Source organism: Nannospalax galili, unplaced genomic scaffold (assembly GCF_000622305.1).
Source record: "Nannospalax galili isolate Female #2095 unplaced genomic scaffold, S.galili_v1.0 scaffold498, whole genome shotgun sequence".
NCBI lineage: Eukaryota > Metazoa > Chordata > Mammalia > Rodentia > Spalacidae > Nannospalax > Nannospalax galili.
In genome coordinates, this window is record NW_008342032.1 from 103,044 (window position 1) to 121,915 (window position 18,872).

The window sequence follows — 18,872 nt, forward strand, 5'->3', positions numbered from 1 at the left end:
CAATGTTAACAGTTACTGGGTATTTGTATGTGACAGGCACCGTTTTAATACTTTACATGGGTATTTGTGCAATGTTTTCAATAATATTATGAAGGAGAATGTATGGTTATCTCTCCATACACGTGTACTCTATATCTGTATTTTAACCAACCATGGATTGAAAACATGAAAAAAATTGACTAAACATCTACAGTTTTTCCCTTATCATTCAATTCTTCCCTAAACAATTCAGCATAATAGCTATTTTCATAAGCATTTATATCATATTAGATAACTACAATCTTGAGATAATTCAAAGTATATGGAAGGACATGGTTGGTTAGGTCATACACAGTGCTGTGCCATTTATATAAAGAATTTGAGCACCTACAGATTTTGGCATCCATCGGGGCTCTAGGAAAGTGTCTTCTATGAAACCTGAGGGACAAATGTACTAGAACGACCTCAGCTGACAGATGACAAAAGTAAGGGTTACTGGAGTTACACACTTCTTTTCAAGTCACATGTGGGCCAATGTTCACTTTAGAGGTAGAATCTAAATATTGCAATTTTAACAAAATGTCTCCAAAGGACACATGCCTGCCATTTCCTTTACATTAAGCACATTTTTTTTAAAGCAGTACAGGAAATGCCACTGGTATTGATACATTCTGTAAAACAGCTATTAATGGTTGACAGAATTCATTTTCATAAACATTGTTTGGGAGCTACTATTTTAAAGTATCATCCCAAGAACTATCTTCCCAGATTTGGGCAAATTATAGGTTTTAGATATTAAAGTATTAATAACTTGAGAAAAAATGTTTTACAATAAAAATGATAAAAATTAAAAAATTTCTCAGGGTATATATCCTACATAATTAATGGTTATAAGCATATAGTTCCCCAAATTTTTCCTTCAGACTATATATGCTTAGAGCGGGACATAAATTGTTTTTCAATCTCAGAAATATACAGAAACTAAATGACCTAATTAGTGAAAATAAACCATAAGCACCACACACTTACACAGTCACAATCCTAAGAATCAGGATATAAAATTTTATATGTAGAATGTCTCAGTACTGTAAAAGTTAAATAATTACATGCAATATTGATTGGTCTATGGGTATATAGAATAGTTTCCAAAGGCTTTTCCTCTTATTGGTGAGCTTCTTGTGGATTTTTTTAGTTCTAGTTATCCTCATTTCCTATTTCGAGTCGATTAATTAGAATTTCTTGTGGAATGACATTTGTATTACTTAGGTAATTAAATGACAAGATGACAGATACTCATGGGTGAGTGCTTATAGAAATTGTTTAAACGCTTTGTGTGTTTTAAAACACAGTTCATGGTAATAAATACTTCGTTTGGATTTAGCATTTTTTTTTTTTTTTTTTTTTTTTTGTCTTTTTGAGACAAGGTCTTCCTGCAGCCCCAACTGGCTTGGAACTGGCTATGTACACCAGGATGGCCTCCGATTCTCAAGTACTGGGAATAAAGGCATGTGCTACTATGCTGGCTTCATTGGCATTCTTAAAAACTGTATTAGTGCCAGGCGTGGTGGCATATGCCTTTAATCCCAGTACTCAGGAGGCAGAGGCAGGCGGATCTCTATGAGTTCAAAGCCAGCCTGGTCTACATAGTGAGTTCCAGGACAGCTGGGGCTACAGGAAGACCTGTCTCAAAAGACCAAAAAAAAAAAGCACCAAAAAACCCCCCAAAAACCTGCATTAGTGTGGTAGTGCTCACCTTTAATCTCAGCATTCTGGAGGTAGAGGCATATCTCTGGGCTAAGTGGTGAGGCTCTGTTTCAAAAACAAACAAACAAATAAACAAACACAAGAAAACCTCTATTAAGTGGATACTCTCAAGGTCTCCATTTTATACAGAGGACAGGAAATGCTGTACAGTAACTGTTAACTTACGAATGCATAAAAATGCTGTGGAAAATATTCTGACTAGGGCTTTAATAATTTGTTTTTGGCCAATCTATCAGGAGTCAATATACCCAGGTGAGGTAAGGGACATGTGAAGCTGGAGAAGCTGGTTTCATGGAGAAGTGTATTTTTGCAATAGATCTTAGAAGATGACCAGGTATACACCAAGCTGGGAGACTGGGAGTAGCTGTACAGGATAGACTGTGGGGATGGATGAAGACAGTTCAGGTAGACGACAACAGATAAGGGACTACCTCCTAGAGCTGAAACTTGTTAGACATGGTAGATGTTGTTAGACGAGATAGTGTAGGGTCTGGGGGAATGTGTGGCTCAAGATGGGACTAAGGATGTAAGCAAGGATATAGCATGCTCCACCAGCCTAGGAATAGGCAGAGAGAGAGAGAGAGAGAGAGAGAGAGAGAGAGAGAGAGAGCGCTCTTGTTCAAAGTGGTACTTGCTGCTTGGCACATTATTATCATGTGGGATGAGGCATATATAGGTGTGTGTGTGTGTGTGTGTGTGTGTGTGTGTGTGTGTATGTGTGTGTGTGTGTGTAGAATGAGATATTTTATATATGCGTTTCTGATTTTTAGTTGTTGAACATTAAATACAAATTTCCAGAACACTCTCATGGCTATGTTGGCAGATGAAACACATCTGAGGGCCTCTGGCTATGCCTTCTGCATTAGGCCTGGTGCCCAGGTACATTTACGTGGGAGGCTACTGAAGGCCTGGGCTTACTCATCAGCTTAGGGCTAGGTCTTTAGTGTGTCCACAGTGAGTATCAAAGGCAATTATGTGCTGGGAATTAATGGGTCCTTATTCATTAGTTTCTAGAAATTCTTCTGGTGCTGAACTGTGCCATGGCCTTTCAACATCCACTAAGTAATTGAAGCTGACTGGAAAGCCCAGAATAGAACAAGGAAACAGCCATGGCTTCCCCCTTCACAGGCCAAAGCATGGAGAGCCCTGGCTTCTAGAACAGCATGTTTCCTCTGACAGGTCCTTCTACTCTCTCTCCCTTCAACTTCTTTTGCTTGGTTGTCTCAACTGCATAACAATAAAGATTCAATCAGAGTTTACAATAGACTTGGCAGAAAAGAAGACCCATTTAAAATACCTCCCTGTGGGTGGGAGGGCAGTCACTAGAATTTATTGAGCACATAGAGATGGTGTGCCTTGAACTCTTAAACACTGAGATGTATGTGGGGTTCAGGAGCATTGGGCGGTGGGGGACAGGTAAATACAGACGATGGCCTGTCAGGACTCCAGGACACTGGGTACCAAGTTGTGGCATGACTTCTGTCCCAAATGTGGAACTAGATAATCATATTGGAGAACTGCTGTCCTTTTCTGGAAGTGAATGGTCAGACAGCAATTCAGGTTGTTTTTTTGTTTTTTTTTGTTTGTTTTGTTTTGTTTTGTTTTGTTTTGTTTTGTTCTTTTGAGACAAGGTCTCACAACCTCAGGCTCAGTGGAGGATGACCTTGAACTTCTGTTCCTCCTGCCTTTACCTCCTGAGTGCTAGGATACAGATGTGTGTCACCATGCCCTGTCTATGCAGTGGTAGGAATTGACTTCAGGGCTGGTGCATGCTAGGCAAGCACTTTACTGATGAAGCTGCACCTCTACCCAACATTCAGTTTTAATCTTTGAAGACTGTTCAGCTATGACTCTCCACACCTGTCCAACCTCTCCTGTGTGGGCCAAGAAAAGAGACTTCCTGTCAGAACCTGGGACTCAGGTTCCCCGTCGTCTCCCTCCCTCAGGCACTATACTCTAAAGACAGGAACCGGGTATTCTTGTTCAGCTCAATGTCCCCAGCTATCAGGGGAGGTCTTGGCACTAACCACAGAAGGGCTGAAGAAGGGAACTGGTTTCATTTTCAGGCAGTTGGTAAGAGCTGGATCTCTGGCATCTGCTGCTTGAGTGAGTCGTGGCCTGTCCATCTCACCAGCAGAAAGAAGACAACTCTGTTGGGTACGGCTAATGGTTCTACAAGATAACAGTTATAAAGTACATGGGAGTGCATCTGGCTCACACAAAGTGTTCAGAAAGTGGATAACTTGCAGGAGCCAGTTCTCTCCTTCCACCGTTTGTGTTCTGAGGCTCAAACTCTCATTCGGCTTGGTGGCAACACCCTTACCCCCTGAGCCATCTTGCCAGTCTATTAGTATTTTTCTAAAAGCAGTCTTACTAAGATAGGATGGATGAAAGTGAAGCCATACAGGTATCCATTGTTCATTTGATGAGGCTAAACATAGGCACAGATTTGTGAAACCATCACCATAATGAAGATAACGAACACATCTCATCCATCTAGAAGCATCCTGTATGCTTTTGTAATTGGTCTCTACCACCCAAATCCTCTCCCCATTTGGCTGCTACTCTTTCTGTCACTACGAGTTGATCTGCATCTTTTGGAATTTTATGTCAATGAAATCATGCATCTGTCATGGATCATTCCCGTTGCTGGGTGCATCTGTACATGATTATTTTTTTTCCTGTGGAGTGATATCTATTGTATGAATACACCACGTTTGTTTATCCATTTTTCTGTTGATGGGAATCTCACTGTTTGCAGTTTGGAGCTTTACAAATAAAGCTGCTGTGACTAAGTGTGCACACACATTCTCATTTCTCTTGAGGACTTTATTTTGTTTTTTTTGTTTTCTTTTCTGATGAGGTCTTACTCTAGCTCAGGTTGGTGTCAAATTCATTATTTTCTTGGGTAAATATTAAAGAGTAGCTGGGTCAGAACGGCTGTGTGCTTGGGACTGTTCTCCTAAAGCTGTACCATTTTACATCACCACCAGCAGGGCATGAGAGTTCTGGTGGCCTGCTGTTCTTGATTGTTTTTGAGACAGGGTTGTACTCTGCAGCCTTGGCTAGTCTAGAACTCTCTGTGTAGACCAGGTTGGCCTCAGATTCTCAGAGATCTGCCTGCCTTTGCACCCCTCCCCCCACAGTCCGGGGACTACAGGCATGTACCACCACAATGCTCTTGCTTTTCCATTCTTGCTAACAACCATTGTGGTGGGTAGAATGGGGTTCTCACTGTGGTTTTTATTGTAGTTCTATAAAATTAACTTTGTTGAAGATCTTTCACATGCTCATGCCTGTGTTTGTGTGTGGGCACATGTGTGTATGAGAGTGCAAAAGTTTGCTGAGGCCAGAAGTCGATGCTGGATGTCTTCCTCTATCATTCTTAATTAATTAATTAATGTATTTATTTATTTATTTTAAGGCTTGATCTCTCACTGAACCTGGAGCTCACCTTTCCACCTATACTGGCTGGCCAACAATCCCTGGGATCCCCTGTCTCTATCCTCTCCACTAGTGCTGGGGTTACAGACATGTGCACCAGTGCCTGATTTTTCCATGGGTGCTGGTCACTGAACCCATGTGTTCATGCTTGCATAGGAAACACCACATCCATGGAACCATCTCCCAGCCCTCTCTCACATGTTTTTCATTTGTGTGTATCTTTTGGGGAAAGTGCCTTCTCAAATAGCTGCACATTTTGAAATTGACTTTAACTTAATTTTTTTCTGAGACAAGGTCCCTGGGCTGATCTTCAAACTCTCTAGGTAGCTGAGAGAGACCTTGACCTTCTGATTGTCCAGGTTATGCTGTGCTGGAGATGAAACTCAGGGCTTTGTACTTGCTAAGCAAACACTCTAGCAGCTGAGCTATATCCTTAGACTGGCGCCACTGATTTTAGAATACTTTAATTTTTTTAATTTTTATTTTACGTGTATGAGTGTGTTGCCTGCATATAAGTGCACCCATGTCATGCCATACCCACAGAAGACAGAAGAGGACATTGGAACTCCTGGAACTGGAGTTAGGGATGGTTGTTAGCCACAAGGTAGATATTAGGAATTGAATCTATGTCCTCTGCAGGAGTAGCCATTGCTCTTAACTGCTGAGCTTCTATGATTTTACAACTTTTTACCACCCTAAAAGAACTCCCTTGCGATTTACCAATCAACTTATTTTTTCTGTGTACACACTGCTGTCCTATATAATCAGTAGTAGATTTTCTATTCCGGATATTTCAAATAAATGGTATAGTCTTTGAGGTCTAGTTTTTATCCATTTAACACAATGTTTTCAAGTTTCATTCATCTTGTAGCTTCCATCACACTTATTGTTTAAATCCCAGAATAATGTCTCATTGTACGAACTTATCACAGTTTTTACATTCTTTGGTTGATGAACATCAGGTTGTTATTAAGAGCGGTGCTTTATTATTAAGAGCGGTGCTCTTGTAAATATTTGTGTATAAGTTTTTAAGTGGACGTATGACTCATTTTTTCTTGAATATATGCTGTCATGTGGCAACTACATATTTAGCCTTTAAGGAACCACCAGACTATTTCCAAAGCAGCTGCTCCACTTTACATTCCCACCAGCAGTGTGTGAGAACACAAATTCACTCCATCCTCATCAACATTTGCAATTATCTGCTTTTAAAGAAAAAATTATGACAAGCCCAGCCTTGTAAATGTAGCTCTCATCCTTCATTAAAGAAGCTTCTTTTTGAAGCAGATGGAGGCTACTATAGAGATTCCCAACTGGTCTAAATGCAGAGAATTAGTGACAGTGGGGTGCCTGACTCCAATTGGTATATAAGCAATGCAATCCCTGCACCTAAGGCTGGAGAACACCACAGAAGGGGTGGGGGAGAAAGACTGTAAGTGCCAGGGGACCAGGATGCCTGCTAGGCATGTCAGGGAAGTTGGAGCCACGGAATCTCAACACTATGGTTTCCTGAACAAGATCCATAATGACAACATGAGTCTGCATGCCTACGTGAATGAAGGAAACTTCATAAGGCCCCACCTCCTAGATGAAGAGCTACAGGCAATCAATGGCTGCTGAGAGAGGGGGAGTCAGTTTTCTCTAAGAACAAGTCCTCTGGTAGTTTATCCAATCTAAGTGGTCAGCCCTAAACGTGTATTTAAGAGAAACACTAAATAAACTCAGTAGGAGATGTACATATGCTAAGAATATAATACTATAATTAAGGAAGAGATCATGAATTTGAGAGGAAGTTGGTGGGAGGAGTGAAGATGATATAAATACGGTACTTATGTATGAAATTCTCAAAATGTAATCAATTTAAATAAAAAATTATAGTTGTCCTAGTGAGGATGAAGTGAGGACGCATTGTCATTACGAAGTGCATTTTCTTAGGACCTTTTCAAATTTTGTTGCTTTTTCTTTTTTATAGATTATGCTTTTTGTATTGTATTTAGGCAATCTGACAAAACCCCAATTCCCTAAGCTCTCTTTTCTCTCTCTGTGCTGGAAGTTCTATAGCTTTGGCTCTCAGGTTTGTGTATTATGGTCCATTTTCTATACCTAGGCCCACTTATACAAACATGGCTATCCAGGTGTTCCAGCACCATTTGTTGAAAAGATTGCTCTTTCCTCCTTGAATTGTCTGGGCATCCTGGGACAATCATTCCAATTCTATTCCAGTACACGTGCTTTTAAACAGTCTTAACCTAAGCCTAATTTTATTCCCGTGTGGAGGCTGCTAGTTCTTTGCAAATTGCAAGGCCCTTTCTGCATTGGGGTGGCTATAAGTGTGGCTAATCCTACGAGGGTTTTTCTTTCTCAGAGAGATGCCTCTTTCCCTGGTATAGTGTTATTTCCTCACTTGCAAGATCTGATTAATACTGAGCCCAAGACTCCCAAGACTCAAGGGGAGCTCTTCCAATTCAGCTCTCTCTCTCCAGCTCTCTTAGCCCTCCTGAAGTCTCACATCTTCTCTTACACTCAGAGAAAGGGCTGGGTGTGCCAGGATTTCCCCCTTTGTTTTTCTCTCCTGTTCTGTTTGCTAACCAGCAGGAAACTATCATTTCATGCTGTTGTTTTCCCGGGATGTGTAAGTTGTCTGGCCAGCTACTCCATCTCCATCTGGAAACAGTTGCTAATAGTGTAATTGTTTCAGTCTTTGCCAATCCAGCTTATAATGTAAAGTGTCTAACCTGGGCTAGGGATGTAGCTCTACAGTACAGCACTTGCCTAGCATGTGCAAAGCCCTGGTTTCTATAGCCAGCATCACAGAAAAGTAAAACAATCAAATAAAAAAGCACCCAAACAAAACAAAACAAAAGGCAAATTAAAGTGCCTACCCAAAACAACCCCCCAACTCACCACCACCAGCACCAGTAGCTTCCTAGTTTTTAAAAAAAACTTAATCTTACAGTAGACATATGGGTTATTCGCCAGTTATTGTGGATTATAACAGCCTGAAGCAAGAAGTGGGGAAATCCTCCCTTATCTGGATGGAGAAACTTCTTGTAATCTGTGTTTTATTTGCTCATTCATTCATAGGCAAGGATCTGGATTTAATTTCCCTGTGTTGCATCTTGGATTGTATCACTTTTTACCTCTGTGACTTATCTTTCTAAGCCTCAGCTTCTTTACATGTAAAATAGGCATACAGAGCTCTAGGTGGCGACCTAGTGAGACCCCTACTGAATGGACTGAGCATGGAATCCTGGGAATCTGGCTCGTGACACTGGACTCTTCACTAGCATTTGCTGGGCTGCTTCTTTCCTCTTTCTAGGTGCTAAGCGCAGCATTCCCGTTTGTAGCTGTCTCCTCCGCCTTTGTATTTGCTGAGTCGCTACATACTTCCTAAGTTGATTGCATGGGAAAATTCATCTTAAAGTCTTTGTCTAAATTGATTTTTCACACATTATCCGTAGCTTGAAAACTGACTTTGAATTCTAGTCTACATAACTGGTTTTCTCTGAATGTCCACGTGTCCTGTTGGCCTTAGATCCATTCCCTGTTCTTCCCGGCTCTGCCCTGTTCTGCAGTGGGTTGAGGGCCCACCCTGCGCGGGCTGTATTTCTTAGGCTTCTGTGCCAGCCAGTTTCAGGCTGCATTCCTTCTACAGGAGGGTATGGAGATGGCGGGGCAGAGGGAAGGAGGGGCGTACTTTCTAGCCCTCTTTGCTCTTAAGCATCTCTGGCAGAGACTGCAGCTCAGCCTTTGGTCTCTGGTGACACTTTCTTCTCCCAATAATGTCTCAGCCCTTTCTGCTGTTGTTAGTAACTTTTGGGGTATCTGCTCCAAGTCAGCTTAGCTTCTCCCATGCCTTTATCTTTGCAACCATTTCCTGAGCTTGGCATACCCTCAGTGCTTTTCTTTTCTGCAGTGACCTTAGCTCAGCAAATTCTTTAACAAGTCTGTCCTATAACAAACTTGCTTCTCCTCTCAGCTCCTCTTCCTAATTTGTCTCCACTTCAGCTCTTGGCACCCCTGTTTTGCTAAATGTGGCAGTGCCATCCTTGACCCTGTTTCCTGTTATTCTAATTCACGGACAACTCCTCTTGTCTCTTCAGGAGCATACCCAGAGTTGACTGCTCCCCCCTCCACTGCTGTCACTACTGTTGTCCAGGCCATTAACTCCCGCTTGTACTGTTTGCAGTAGCCTGGTAGTGTCACAGCCTCCACAGCTGACATGCATCAAATATGAAGTCAAGATTTCTTTATGTAAAAATGTACAAGCACATCCATCTATACAGATTTGTTTTTGCTTTTAATAAGTGGTGAACTACATGGATAGCAATCATAGAATAGTTTTAAAATAAATTTATGATCAGAAAATGGCTGATTTGTGTACCTATTTTGTATACCTTCTACCCGAAATTGCATGACAATTTTTCGAGTGAAAAAGTGTCATGAGTGGAAAAAGTTAAGAACTCCTGAAGGTGCTGGTCTCAGGGGTGCAGTCCTGCAGCAGTTGGCAGCTCTGAGACTGGAGGTGCGGTGTATAGCCAGAGCCAGGCTGGGCTTCTGGGGAGGTCTCAGAGCGCATGCTCCCTGGGTCAGGTTCCTAGTGGCTCCAGAGTCTGGGCTGGTGGAGGCGGAGTCTTCTAGGCACTTCCCCTGGCCAGGCTGCTCTGGTTGGCTGCGCAGAAGGCCTGGGCAGGGTGGTGGCCCGGCCCTCCCACCAGGCCACCCTGGGGGCTCCAGGTCCAGCTGCACCCGGCTGGAGAGTGGGCACTGTGGCTGGGACTGCAGCCGGACAGGGGCTCGCGGTGAGTGCTGCCGGCGGCCGCGGGCCTGGGAGCTGGTGCCCGCCGGGTTCCCAGGGCTGGGAGGGGAGCCCCGCACCAACCCACCCTGCTTGGCTTGACCCTGCCCGGATACCTGGGGTGCTTTGGGGTGGCGATGCCCGGGGAATCTTTATGAACTGCCCTGCCCTGGGGGGCCCTCCCGCTCCCAGGCCAGGTGTGATCGTCAGTCAGGGAAGCTGCCCATAGCTCCTGGGCTGGGGACAGCCAGGATGCCGGGTTCTTAGCACTTCCTTCATCCTTTCCTCCCGTTAGCTCCAGCCGGCAGTGCTAGTCAAGCACTTGGTCAATAGCAGACCTGGGCAGGGGTCATTGCCAACATTCCAGAGGTACTGTTACATAACCAGCCGGCCCTTTACCTCCAGTACTTGACTTTTGTGACACCAGTATCCTGAAAATCGACTTAGTACTGCCAGGGTCGGGTTAACTGACCGTGTCCAGCGTCGGAAGCACTACTGAGTCTCTCTCTTTTTTTTCTTCTGTCACTGAACTGTCAGGCTGCCCCATTCCATTTCTCCTATATACAAGCTGTGCTGTACATTTAGTATGTGCAGGACTTGACTAGGTCCTGGAGGTACAAAGTTGAATCAGACTTCGGCTATGCCCTCCCTCCTCCTAGAACGAAATGAAGGCGTACAGTCAGTGAGAACTGGGTTGTTACAGAGTCAGAAGTACTGTGGTAAAGAGCCCAGAATATCTCACTAAACCCAGCTCTAGCTCCGAGCTGGAATATCGCACAGTCCCCATCGTGAGAATTGTCTGTGAGGTGTAAGGAGAAACAGTGCTGTGTTGGAAGGGAAAGTTAGTTATCTGGGTGATATTCCACCCGAGTAGCCTCCTCTGGTGCCCTTTGGACAGCTGGTTCATTTCTATAGATCGCGACTGCCACCACTTGCTTATTTTAAACGGTAAGAATCTTTAAACGGTAAGAACCCCTAGCCGCCTTAAATCTATTTTTTTATTCTCTAGTACTAAGAGGAGGTTGGACTTAAGATAAAAGGTGGCCCAAAGCTGTGCTGCAGCCCTTATGAAGAAAGCCAGGCTGATAATTAAAAGCTGAAGGCTTGCTTAGCCAGTGCAAACTCAAGATAATATCCTCTCCTGTCTAGAATTCTGAGATTCACTATTGCTCAGAAAAATAACTCCAGGAGGAATAACATCGGCAGAAGGCAGTCGGGTCACTTGTGCAATCTCCTGAAAGTCAGTTTCTTAAGACATGTATACTACTTGGTTTAAGGGAGTCATTTATTTATTTATATTTATTAATTTATTTTCAACAACAATGCTGAGGTATTACTGGCATAGACTAGCAGGACACATTGTAGAAACTTTTAAGTTTTGCCATATTGTAAACACCTGTGTCAGTACATTTGGTACTGTGAACATACACATCTCCCACAAGTGTTCCTGTGCATGATCTTCGAAAAAGCTTTCCTCCTGTTCTTTCTTTTGCCCAGGGATTGATCTGCTGTCCATCAATATAGACTAAGTTGCATTTTTCCAAGTTTTATATAAGTAAGATCAATTTTCTCTCTCCTCCCCCCCCACTTTGGTGCATAATTATTTTGAGATTTGTCCATGTTTTGTGTGCATTTATTTTCATTGCTGAATTAGGTATTCTTATTATAACATAATTTACCCATTCGTCCATTCAGATTGGCATTTTTCTACTTTTTAGCTATTATACATAATGCTGCTATAATTTATGCAGTCTTTGGGAATATAGACATCCATCTTTTAAAGTGATTGTATGTATCTTTTAAGGCCTGGGTTGTAGTCCCAACTTCTAACCTTAGTCTGGGTTCGTAGAGAGTTGCATCGCCTCACCTCCCCCAGGTCTTTGGTACACTGATGTTGAGCCACCACTGCCAGAAACTAGGATGACCTTGCTGATAGTTGGGCAGCTTCTCTATTTCTCTTTTTTTCCTTTCCTTTTGGTTCACTTGAGTGACAATTTTGAAACTTTTTTAAAAAAATATTTCATTTATGATTTTTATTTTATATGTATGAGTGTATTGCCTGCATGTATGTGAGTGCACCTGTGTTGTGCAATGCCGTGGAGGTCAGAAGAGAGCTTTGGATTCCCCTGGAACTGGAGTTAAGGACGGTTCGTAGCTACCATGTGGGTGCTGGGAATCGAACCCAGGTCCTCTGCAAGAGCAGTCAGTGCTCTTAACCACTGAACCATCTCTCCAGCCCCAGACAATTTTGAATCTTGACATATAATTTGGGCAAGAACATAAGTAAGTAGATAATGACAGGCAAGAATGAATCTTGGCTGAACTTAAACATTTAAATCCCAAGCAGAGTAAGAAATGGTGGGGAATTACTAAATAGGATTTGAAATTTTATGGTTCTTAATTTTTCTTATCCTGTCCTCTCCTCTATGTTCCTCTGGTATATTTAACCTTGTGGTGAGATGGTAAGTGAGTGTGTCAAGCTGCAAGTGTTAACTGGAGGTGGTTCTGGAGTTGCTTATCAGAAAACAATTCCATGTTTTCGCCTTCAAGAGATGGCTGGAGTTGTATCATATCTGTTTTCCATCTAACCTTTATTTTACCTAAATTTAGTTCAAGATTTTTAAAAGGAGCCTTAATCTGTCATGCAATTTTTTTTTGTAATAAAATTCAGTTGACTTTGTTAAACAGAAGGAAGATGAGGCTCTTGGGTGTGATGGTCTATTTGGTCCTTGGAGTCCAGCTTTCTGAGAAGTCCGGAGGGAAGGTGTCAGCTGTGGATCCTGAAACAAACATGAATGTGGTGAGTTTCTAAAAGTCACACACTTAAAAAAATTATTATGTTAATTTTATGTATATGAGTGTATTGCCTGCATGTAAGTGCACTTGTGTCATGCAATGCCCACAGAGGTCAGAAGAAGGCATCAAATCCCCTGGGACTGGAGTTATGGATGGTTGTTAGCTGCCATGTGGGTACTGGGAACCAAACCTTGGTCCTCTGCAAGAGCAGCCAGTACTCTTAAGTGCTGAGCCATCTCTCTAGCCCCAAGTCACACACTTTTAATTCAACTACAACAAATGTTATTTTCTTAAGTATGATTATATGGACTGGGACTGCATGGATTCATAACTCAATTCTCTTTATAGCTGATTATAATTTTTACTTTCTCTGAATCTTAGATGCTATTTGTTAAACTTTTCCACCTAGATAGTGTATTTATAACATGCTTCATTAGGCTGTTGATCAAGATACAATTCTTAAGATAACTGATGATATTTATTAATTAATTTCAATTTTAACTCTTAGGCAATGCACTTTAGCAATGATAAAAGCATTTTAACCTTTGCACGAATGCTTCTACTGAGTGCTGAGCACAGGCTATGATTAAGAATGCTCAGGGAACATAATTCAATGTAACTGTGAAGGTATAAAACTATTTTCTTAGAAGACATAAGCAAAATAATAACCTTTGAATGAGTTAAAGCATTTCAAAATTATTAATCCTAAGTAAAAAGTGAAATCTGGGAATACCTCATTTCAGTACAAAATAGTGGGAAATTGAGATTATTAAAGGCCTAGCAAGTTTAAAATCGAAGATGCAGTGTCCCAGCTGAGGAATCATAGAGACTGAGAAGAGTTCACAGAGAATCAAGATGGGGTGGCGCCACAACAGCCTAAGGTTAAGTTTTCCTTGTTGCTTCCCCTTCTTTTAACAAGTTCTCTCCCAAGAGAATAATAAGATCCAATCTTTTCAAGCATTTATGGCAGAGAGGATAATAAATACCTCAGGACTTCTGAGTAACTGATTTACCCATAACCCACTGGGTTCCCAAGTAACACTTGCTCCATGGATCTTGCCTTATGGAGAAATGAGTTTGATCACAGTTTCCCATTTTTCAGCTTTTCTTCAACTGCACCTTCATATTCTAGCACATTTTTTTTCCTTTAGTCTGTGGATGAAAATAAAATTTTTGATGCATTATTTTCTACTGTTGGGAGCATTAAAACAAGGAAAGTGTTAGCTGAAATGTTTAGAAAAGAAACTACTAAGTGTTTTTTTGTGCTTGGTGGGTGTTAAGAATGAAGCAGGACGAAAGCAACGAGGCTGAAGTAGACACATTGTTACAGAACATGCCAACATGGAGAGACACCTGTGAGAGCCGAAGGTTTGCTCTTTGGTGGATGTTGGGGCCTCAGCAGATTCAAATGCAAGGCACTTCTTAAATAAAGGCTGGAAAATATCATGACATTTTTTTAATGTATATTTTTATTGAATGTTTGTGTATTTCACATAATACATCTTAATCATACTTTTACCCCCTCATCCTTACCTCCTCCCCATACTCCCTCCCACCAGATTTCATGCGTTCTGTCTTACATGTTAAGGCCTATCAAATCATGTTTTTGTCCCCAGATGTCCCTTGTTTGTTTTCTCCTTTGCCTGTTAGTATGGAAGAGCGATGAGTCAGACTGCCATAGAATGTTCACTGTCCTTTCTCTTCCCTAGACTCAAATTATCACTTACTGGGGATTCCCTAGTGAGGAGCACACAGTTGAGACGCAGGATGGATATATTTTGTCCCTTCACCGAATCCCTCACGGGAGGAAGAATCATATGGACAAAGGTATGAGTATTTTCTGTGGCAAGATAGAATAGCTCTTAAAAGTAATTGTGTTACCTGAACTGGTAACAAAATTTCAATGTGAAAATGTTGAAACAGGGTTAGTTATAGGCTGAAGTATTAAATAATCAAGTCATAGGTTAAGGCTTTCAAAGAAATAAGGACTCATCAGATTTCTTTAAAAACTTTTTTTATTATTTTTATTTTATACGTGTGAGTGTTTTTGCCTGCATGTATGTAAGTGAATCCTTTGCTGTGCAATGCCTGCAGAAGTCAAAGAGGGTGTCAGATCCCCTGGAACTGGAATTAGAGACGGTTGTTAGCTGCCATGTGGGTGCTGGGAACCAAATCCGGATCCTCTGCAAGAGCAGCCAGTGGTCTTAACCACTGAGACATCTCTCTAGCCCTGACTCATCTAATTTCATTGTTTGTGCAAGGGTCTAAGGCTAAATTCCTTTTAGGATAAGCTAAAAATGTCTCCTTTTGTTTTATAAGGAAGCATTTTTATCTAATAAAATGTTGTGAGCACTAAATGGATGGCTTTTGCAGTTTAAAAATTACTTAATTGTTGCTGAATGTGTCAATGCTGTTGTAATGAAATGCCTCTTCTAATCATATGGTTATGAAATAAATAATTTAAAAAATTACTTAATTTCGTGAGAAGGCAGCATATTAAAATAGTTCAAAAAAGAGAATAAAAAGATATGCAGTACATCTCTCTTCATATTTTTAAAACAGTGTCCTGTATAATCTCTTCATTTTTAATATTTTTAACCTCCAGAAGTCTCGTTAACAGCTAATAGAACTAAATATTCCTGGTTTTCTGTGGCCAACTTTTAAATTCAAAAAGTACCATAAGGGCTAGAGAGATGGCTCAGTGGTTAAGAGCACTGACTGCTCTTGCAGAGGATCCGGATTTGATCCCCAGCACCCACATGGTGGCTATGAACTGTCCTTAACTCTAGTTCCAAGGGAATCCGACACCCTCTTTTGACCTCCACGGCATTGCACGACATGGATGCACACACATACATGTAGGCAATATACTCATATACATAAAATAAAATAAATAAAAATATTTTAAAAAGGTACCATAAAAGGCATAGTGTTTTGTTCATTGAACTATTTGTTTGATATTAGTAAAATCTTAGAGATCCTCGCAGATAATACGTATTCTAAATATTTGCAGTATTCCATTATATAACTGTGTCATGATTTATTTATCAAATATTCTGTTAATGAGCATTTGTGCTAATTTAAGTTTTCTGTTAACAAATATTGATGCTCAAAAACTCTATGTGTATACAAATTCATTTATAAGATTCTAAGAAAAATTTTGAGGTCAGAAGGTCTACGAATTGTGTTTCTGACAGATTTTGCTAAACTGATTTGCTTGTGTGCTTGTAGTGATAACTACTTTCATTAGAAATATATTTATAAAGGTTCTTATAGATTTGCCTTAAAATATGTAAGCATGCATATATACACACATACATCTTTTTCTGGTAATTTGATAAGTTAACAAAACTGTAGTTCCTGATGCAGATGAAGGTATAGTGACAGACTACCTGAGACTGTTGAACAAGTTATCAGAATAATAGACTTTTATTTCCACATGTCTGCAGATTTAGCCTGTTGTTTAACATTTTCTGTTTCTAGAAACCTCTTCCAGAAAAGTAAGGTCTGGATTAAGGTAATTGAACAGCTGTCGCTTCTGTTAAGATCAGAAGAGCTTTCGTTACCTCATGTGCTTCTTAAGTCATTGTCCAGATGAAACAAAGCTGGGTAGTATGAGCTTTGTCTTAATATCTACTTTATGATTTTGTTAGTCAAATCTGATATGCCTGTTTTCTTTCTCCAAAAATTATGCCTATCATAAAGCACTAAGGAGTGCGTAAATGGTTATGGGAATGCTCGTTTTGAAACTTAATTAAGAAATTAAGCTTTGAATTTTCCCCCCTCATGTGGCTCTTTTTACAAAATGAATGATGAATTGCAGTTTGATTGTTTGTTTTTCCCTGCTCTCAAACACATAAAGCATATGCTTACACCAGAGTTGAGCATGTAATCTTAGTTTCATTCCCTTTTAAAAAACAAAAACAAGTCCTGTATTTTTAGACTCAGAATAAAGACAACAAGGTATGGATATTATTTCTTACAAAGTACTTAGTTGATTAGTAGTTAGTAATGTGAGCCATTGTTAAGAGGTTCTGGGACCTTAATAAAATCCTGCTGAGATAATGTACCACCTCTTCCTTTTCTAGATGCATCTCTAGGCTTCTTTTCCACACTGCAGTTAAATTAGCACACAGGACTCCTGCCCCGTGCAAAAGTATCACACTGTGGCAGGTGAAGGTACCGGCCAGAGACATGGAGACAGTAAGCTTGAGTCTTGAATGCTTCCCGCACAAGGGAGAGGCATTAGATGAGCTTATTGGGGGACGGGGTAGTGGATACTCTTGTCTTCAGAATGCAGAACATTGACTGAAAGTATTGTGAGCCAAATCTGGTCATAGCATTAGGTTCCCATCTTTTTTCACTGTTCTGAAGAGGCTCGACCCTCCTCTGGGGAGGTCTGTGATCTGTATCTAGTTCTTGTTTATGAACCCTCTCAGGGGTCTTCTCTAGAAGGTCTGCACTGTGACTCGGTCCCTAAAGGAATTCCTAAGTACTGCATGGGTGCTTTCCTACTCACTGGCTTGCTTTCTATGGCCCAAGGCAAACCACAGGACACAGGCTCCTTATTATCCTTCATGTCTATTCTGGAGCTGTGTGGTCAGTGCTACTATCTGCCTCACTGAAAGCCAAGGAGCCAAAAAGAATACCCAGACCTTTGTTCCTCAAATGGAACTCTCTTCCTATGAATGCCACTTCCCCTTCTGACTTCCTATTAATAGCACCATCACCCTTCCAGTGACCTAGCCTGGAAAGTGCAAAGTCGTTTTTCTTTCTTTCTCTCTTTTTTGTCACCATTAGGGGTTGACTGCACGCATGCTGGGCAAGCACTCTGCTAAGGAGCTGCATCCTCAGCTTTTGTAGAATTGTTCTTGACACCCATTCTATCCATATCGTATCCCTTCGCGAATCCCTTTCTCACCTGTCCTGACCACGTCTTACCTTAGGATCTTGCAACCATTCAGCTGAGCACCTGAAACAGCTCCGAAGCTGAGAAACTTGAGTGACTTCTTTTCAGGGGTTCCCTGTGTATTAGAGAAAATGAATTTCAAGATAGGAATATGGAAATATAGGCTTACAGTTTATGAAATTAATGCTTTCAACACAAAACAATGCCATATACTTACTCTTTATATGTAATTACCAGATGTTCAAACATTTATTGGGCTGGCATTCTTAGGGAACACTAATTTACAGAGGAGTGGTGAGCATCTTTTAGTCCTGTTACAGCAGCTTTTCCACAGTGTGTGTAGTCTCCCTTGGACACCATGTGAGGTTCTGCATGAACACAGGGCTGAGTCACGTGTCCTCTGTTCATGTCCTCCTGTAAGCTCTGCCACCTGCTGTCTTTCCTATCAGCCTCTTTGTCTTCCTCTGTCCTATGGGGTTGTGAAGAAGTTGCTTAAAGCTCAGCTATAATTATGTCGTTTTGTGAGGCAACACTCTTCAGGGGTCTAGTGGGTCAAGATACATATATTCCTTAGTATTCTGTCCTAGTTGCTTGTCTGTGCCTTTCACTCCCATCCTGAACCATATAGATTTGTACTATGTGGTTACTGGGAGCATATGCTTGATGTTTCCCAAGTAAAGAACTATTTATTTTGCATGTGTATGGGGGTGGTGGTGTGTGCTGTGTGGGTGTGTACATCCATCTGCCTGTATGCAGGCCAGAGGAGAACATTCAGTACCCCATTTGATCACTCTCCCAACCTATACCTTTGAGGCAAGGTCTCTCACTAAACCTGGAGCTAGCCTGGTAGTCAGCATGCTACAGCAATGTTCCTTCATCTCCCACAGTACTGGCTTTGTTTTTATGTAGATGATGAGGATTTGAACTCAGGACTTAATACTTTTGTACTAAGTGTTCTTACCTGCTGAGCCATCTTCCCACCTTTAAGTAACCATTCACCCAGGTTGAGCTACCTTTGTTATTCGCTAACTCCTTAAGGGAACTGAAATTCACAAGTTAGTCATTTATAGAGAAGGTCTTTATTTTCATCTGCACAGCCTTACTTCAGAAAGTCATGGGGTGTTAGTGTTACATTCTCTCATTTCCTGCCTGGACCGAGGATTTGAAGAACTGATACTTTTT

General features: G+C 41.2%; 1 protein-coding gene across 1 annotated transcript in view; it reads left to right on the forward strand.

Moving 5' to 3' along the window:
- Positions 1-9,836: 9,836 nt before the first annotated feature.
- Lipa (lipase A, lysosomal acid type) overlaps positions 9,837-18,872 on the forward strand; it is a 35,780-nt gene continuing 26,744 nt past the window's right edge. Inside the window, exons 1-3 of the mRNA XM_008837839.3 lie at positions 9,837-9,989; positions 12,674-12,785; positions 14,491-14,608. Of these exons, the coding sequence (XP_008836061.1) occupies positions 12,681-12,785; positions 14,491-14,608 (223 nt within the window). The 5' untranslated portion in view covers positions 9,837-9,989; positions 12,674-12,680. The remainder of the gene's footprint in view (positions 9,990-12,673; positions 12,786-14,490; positions 14,609-18,872) is intronic.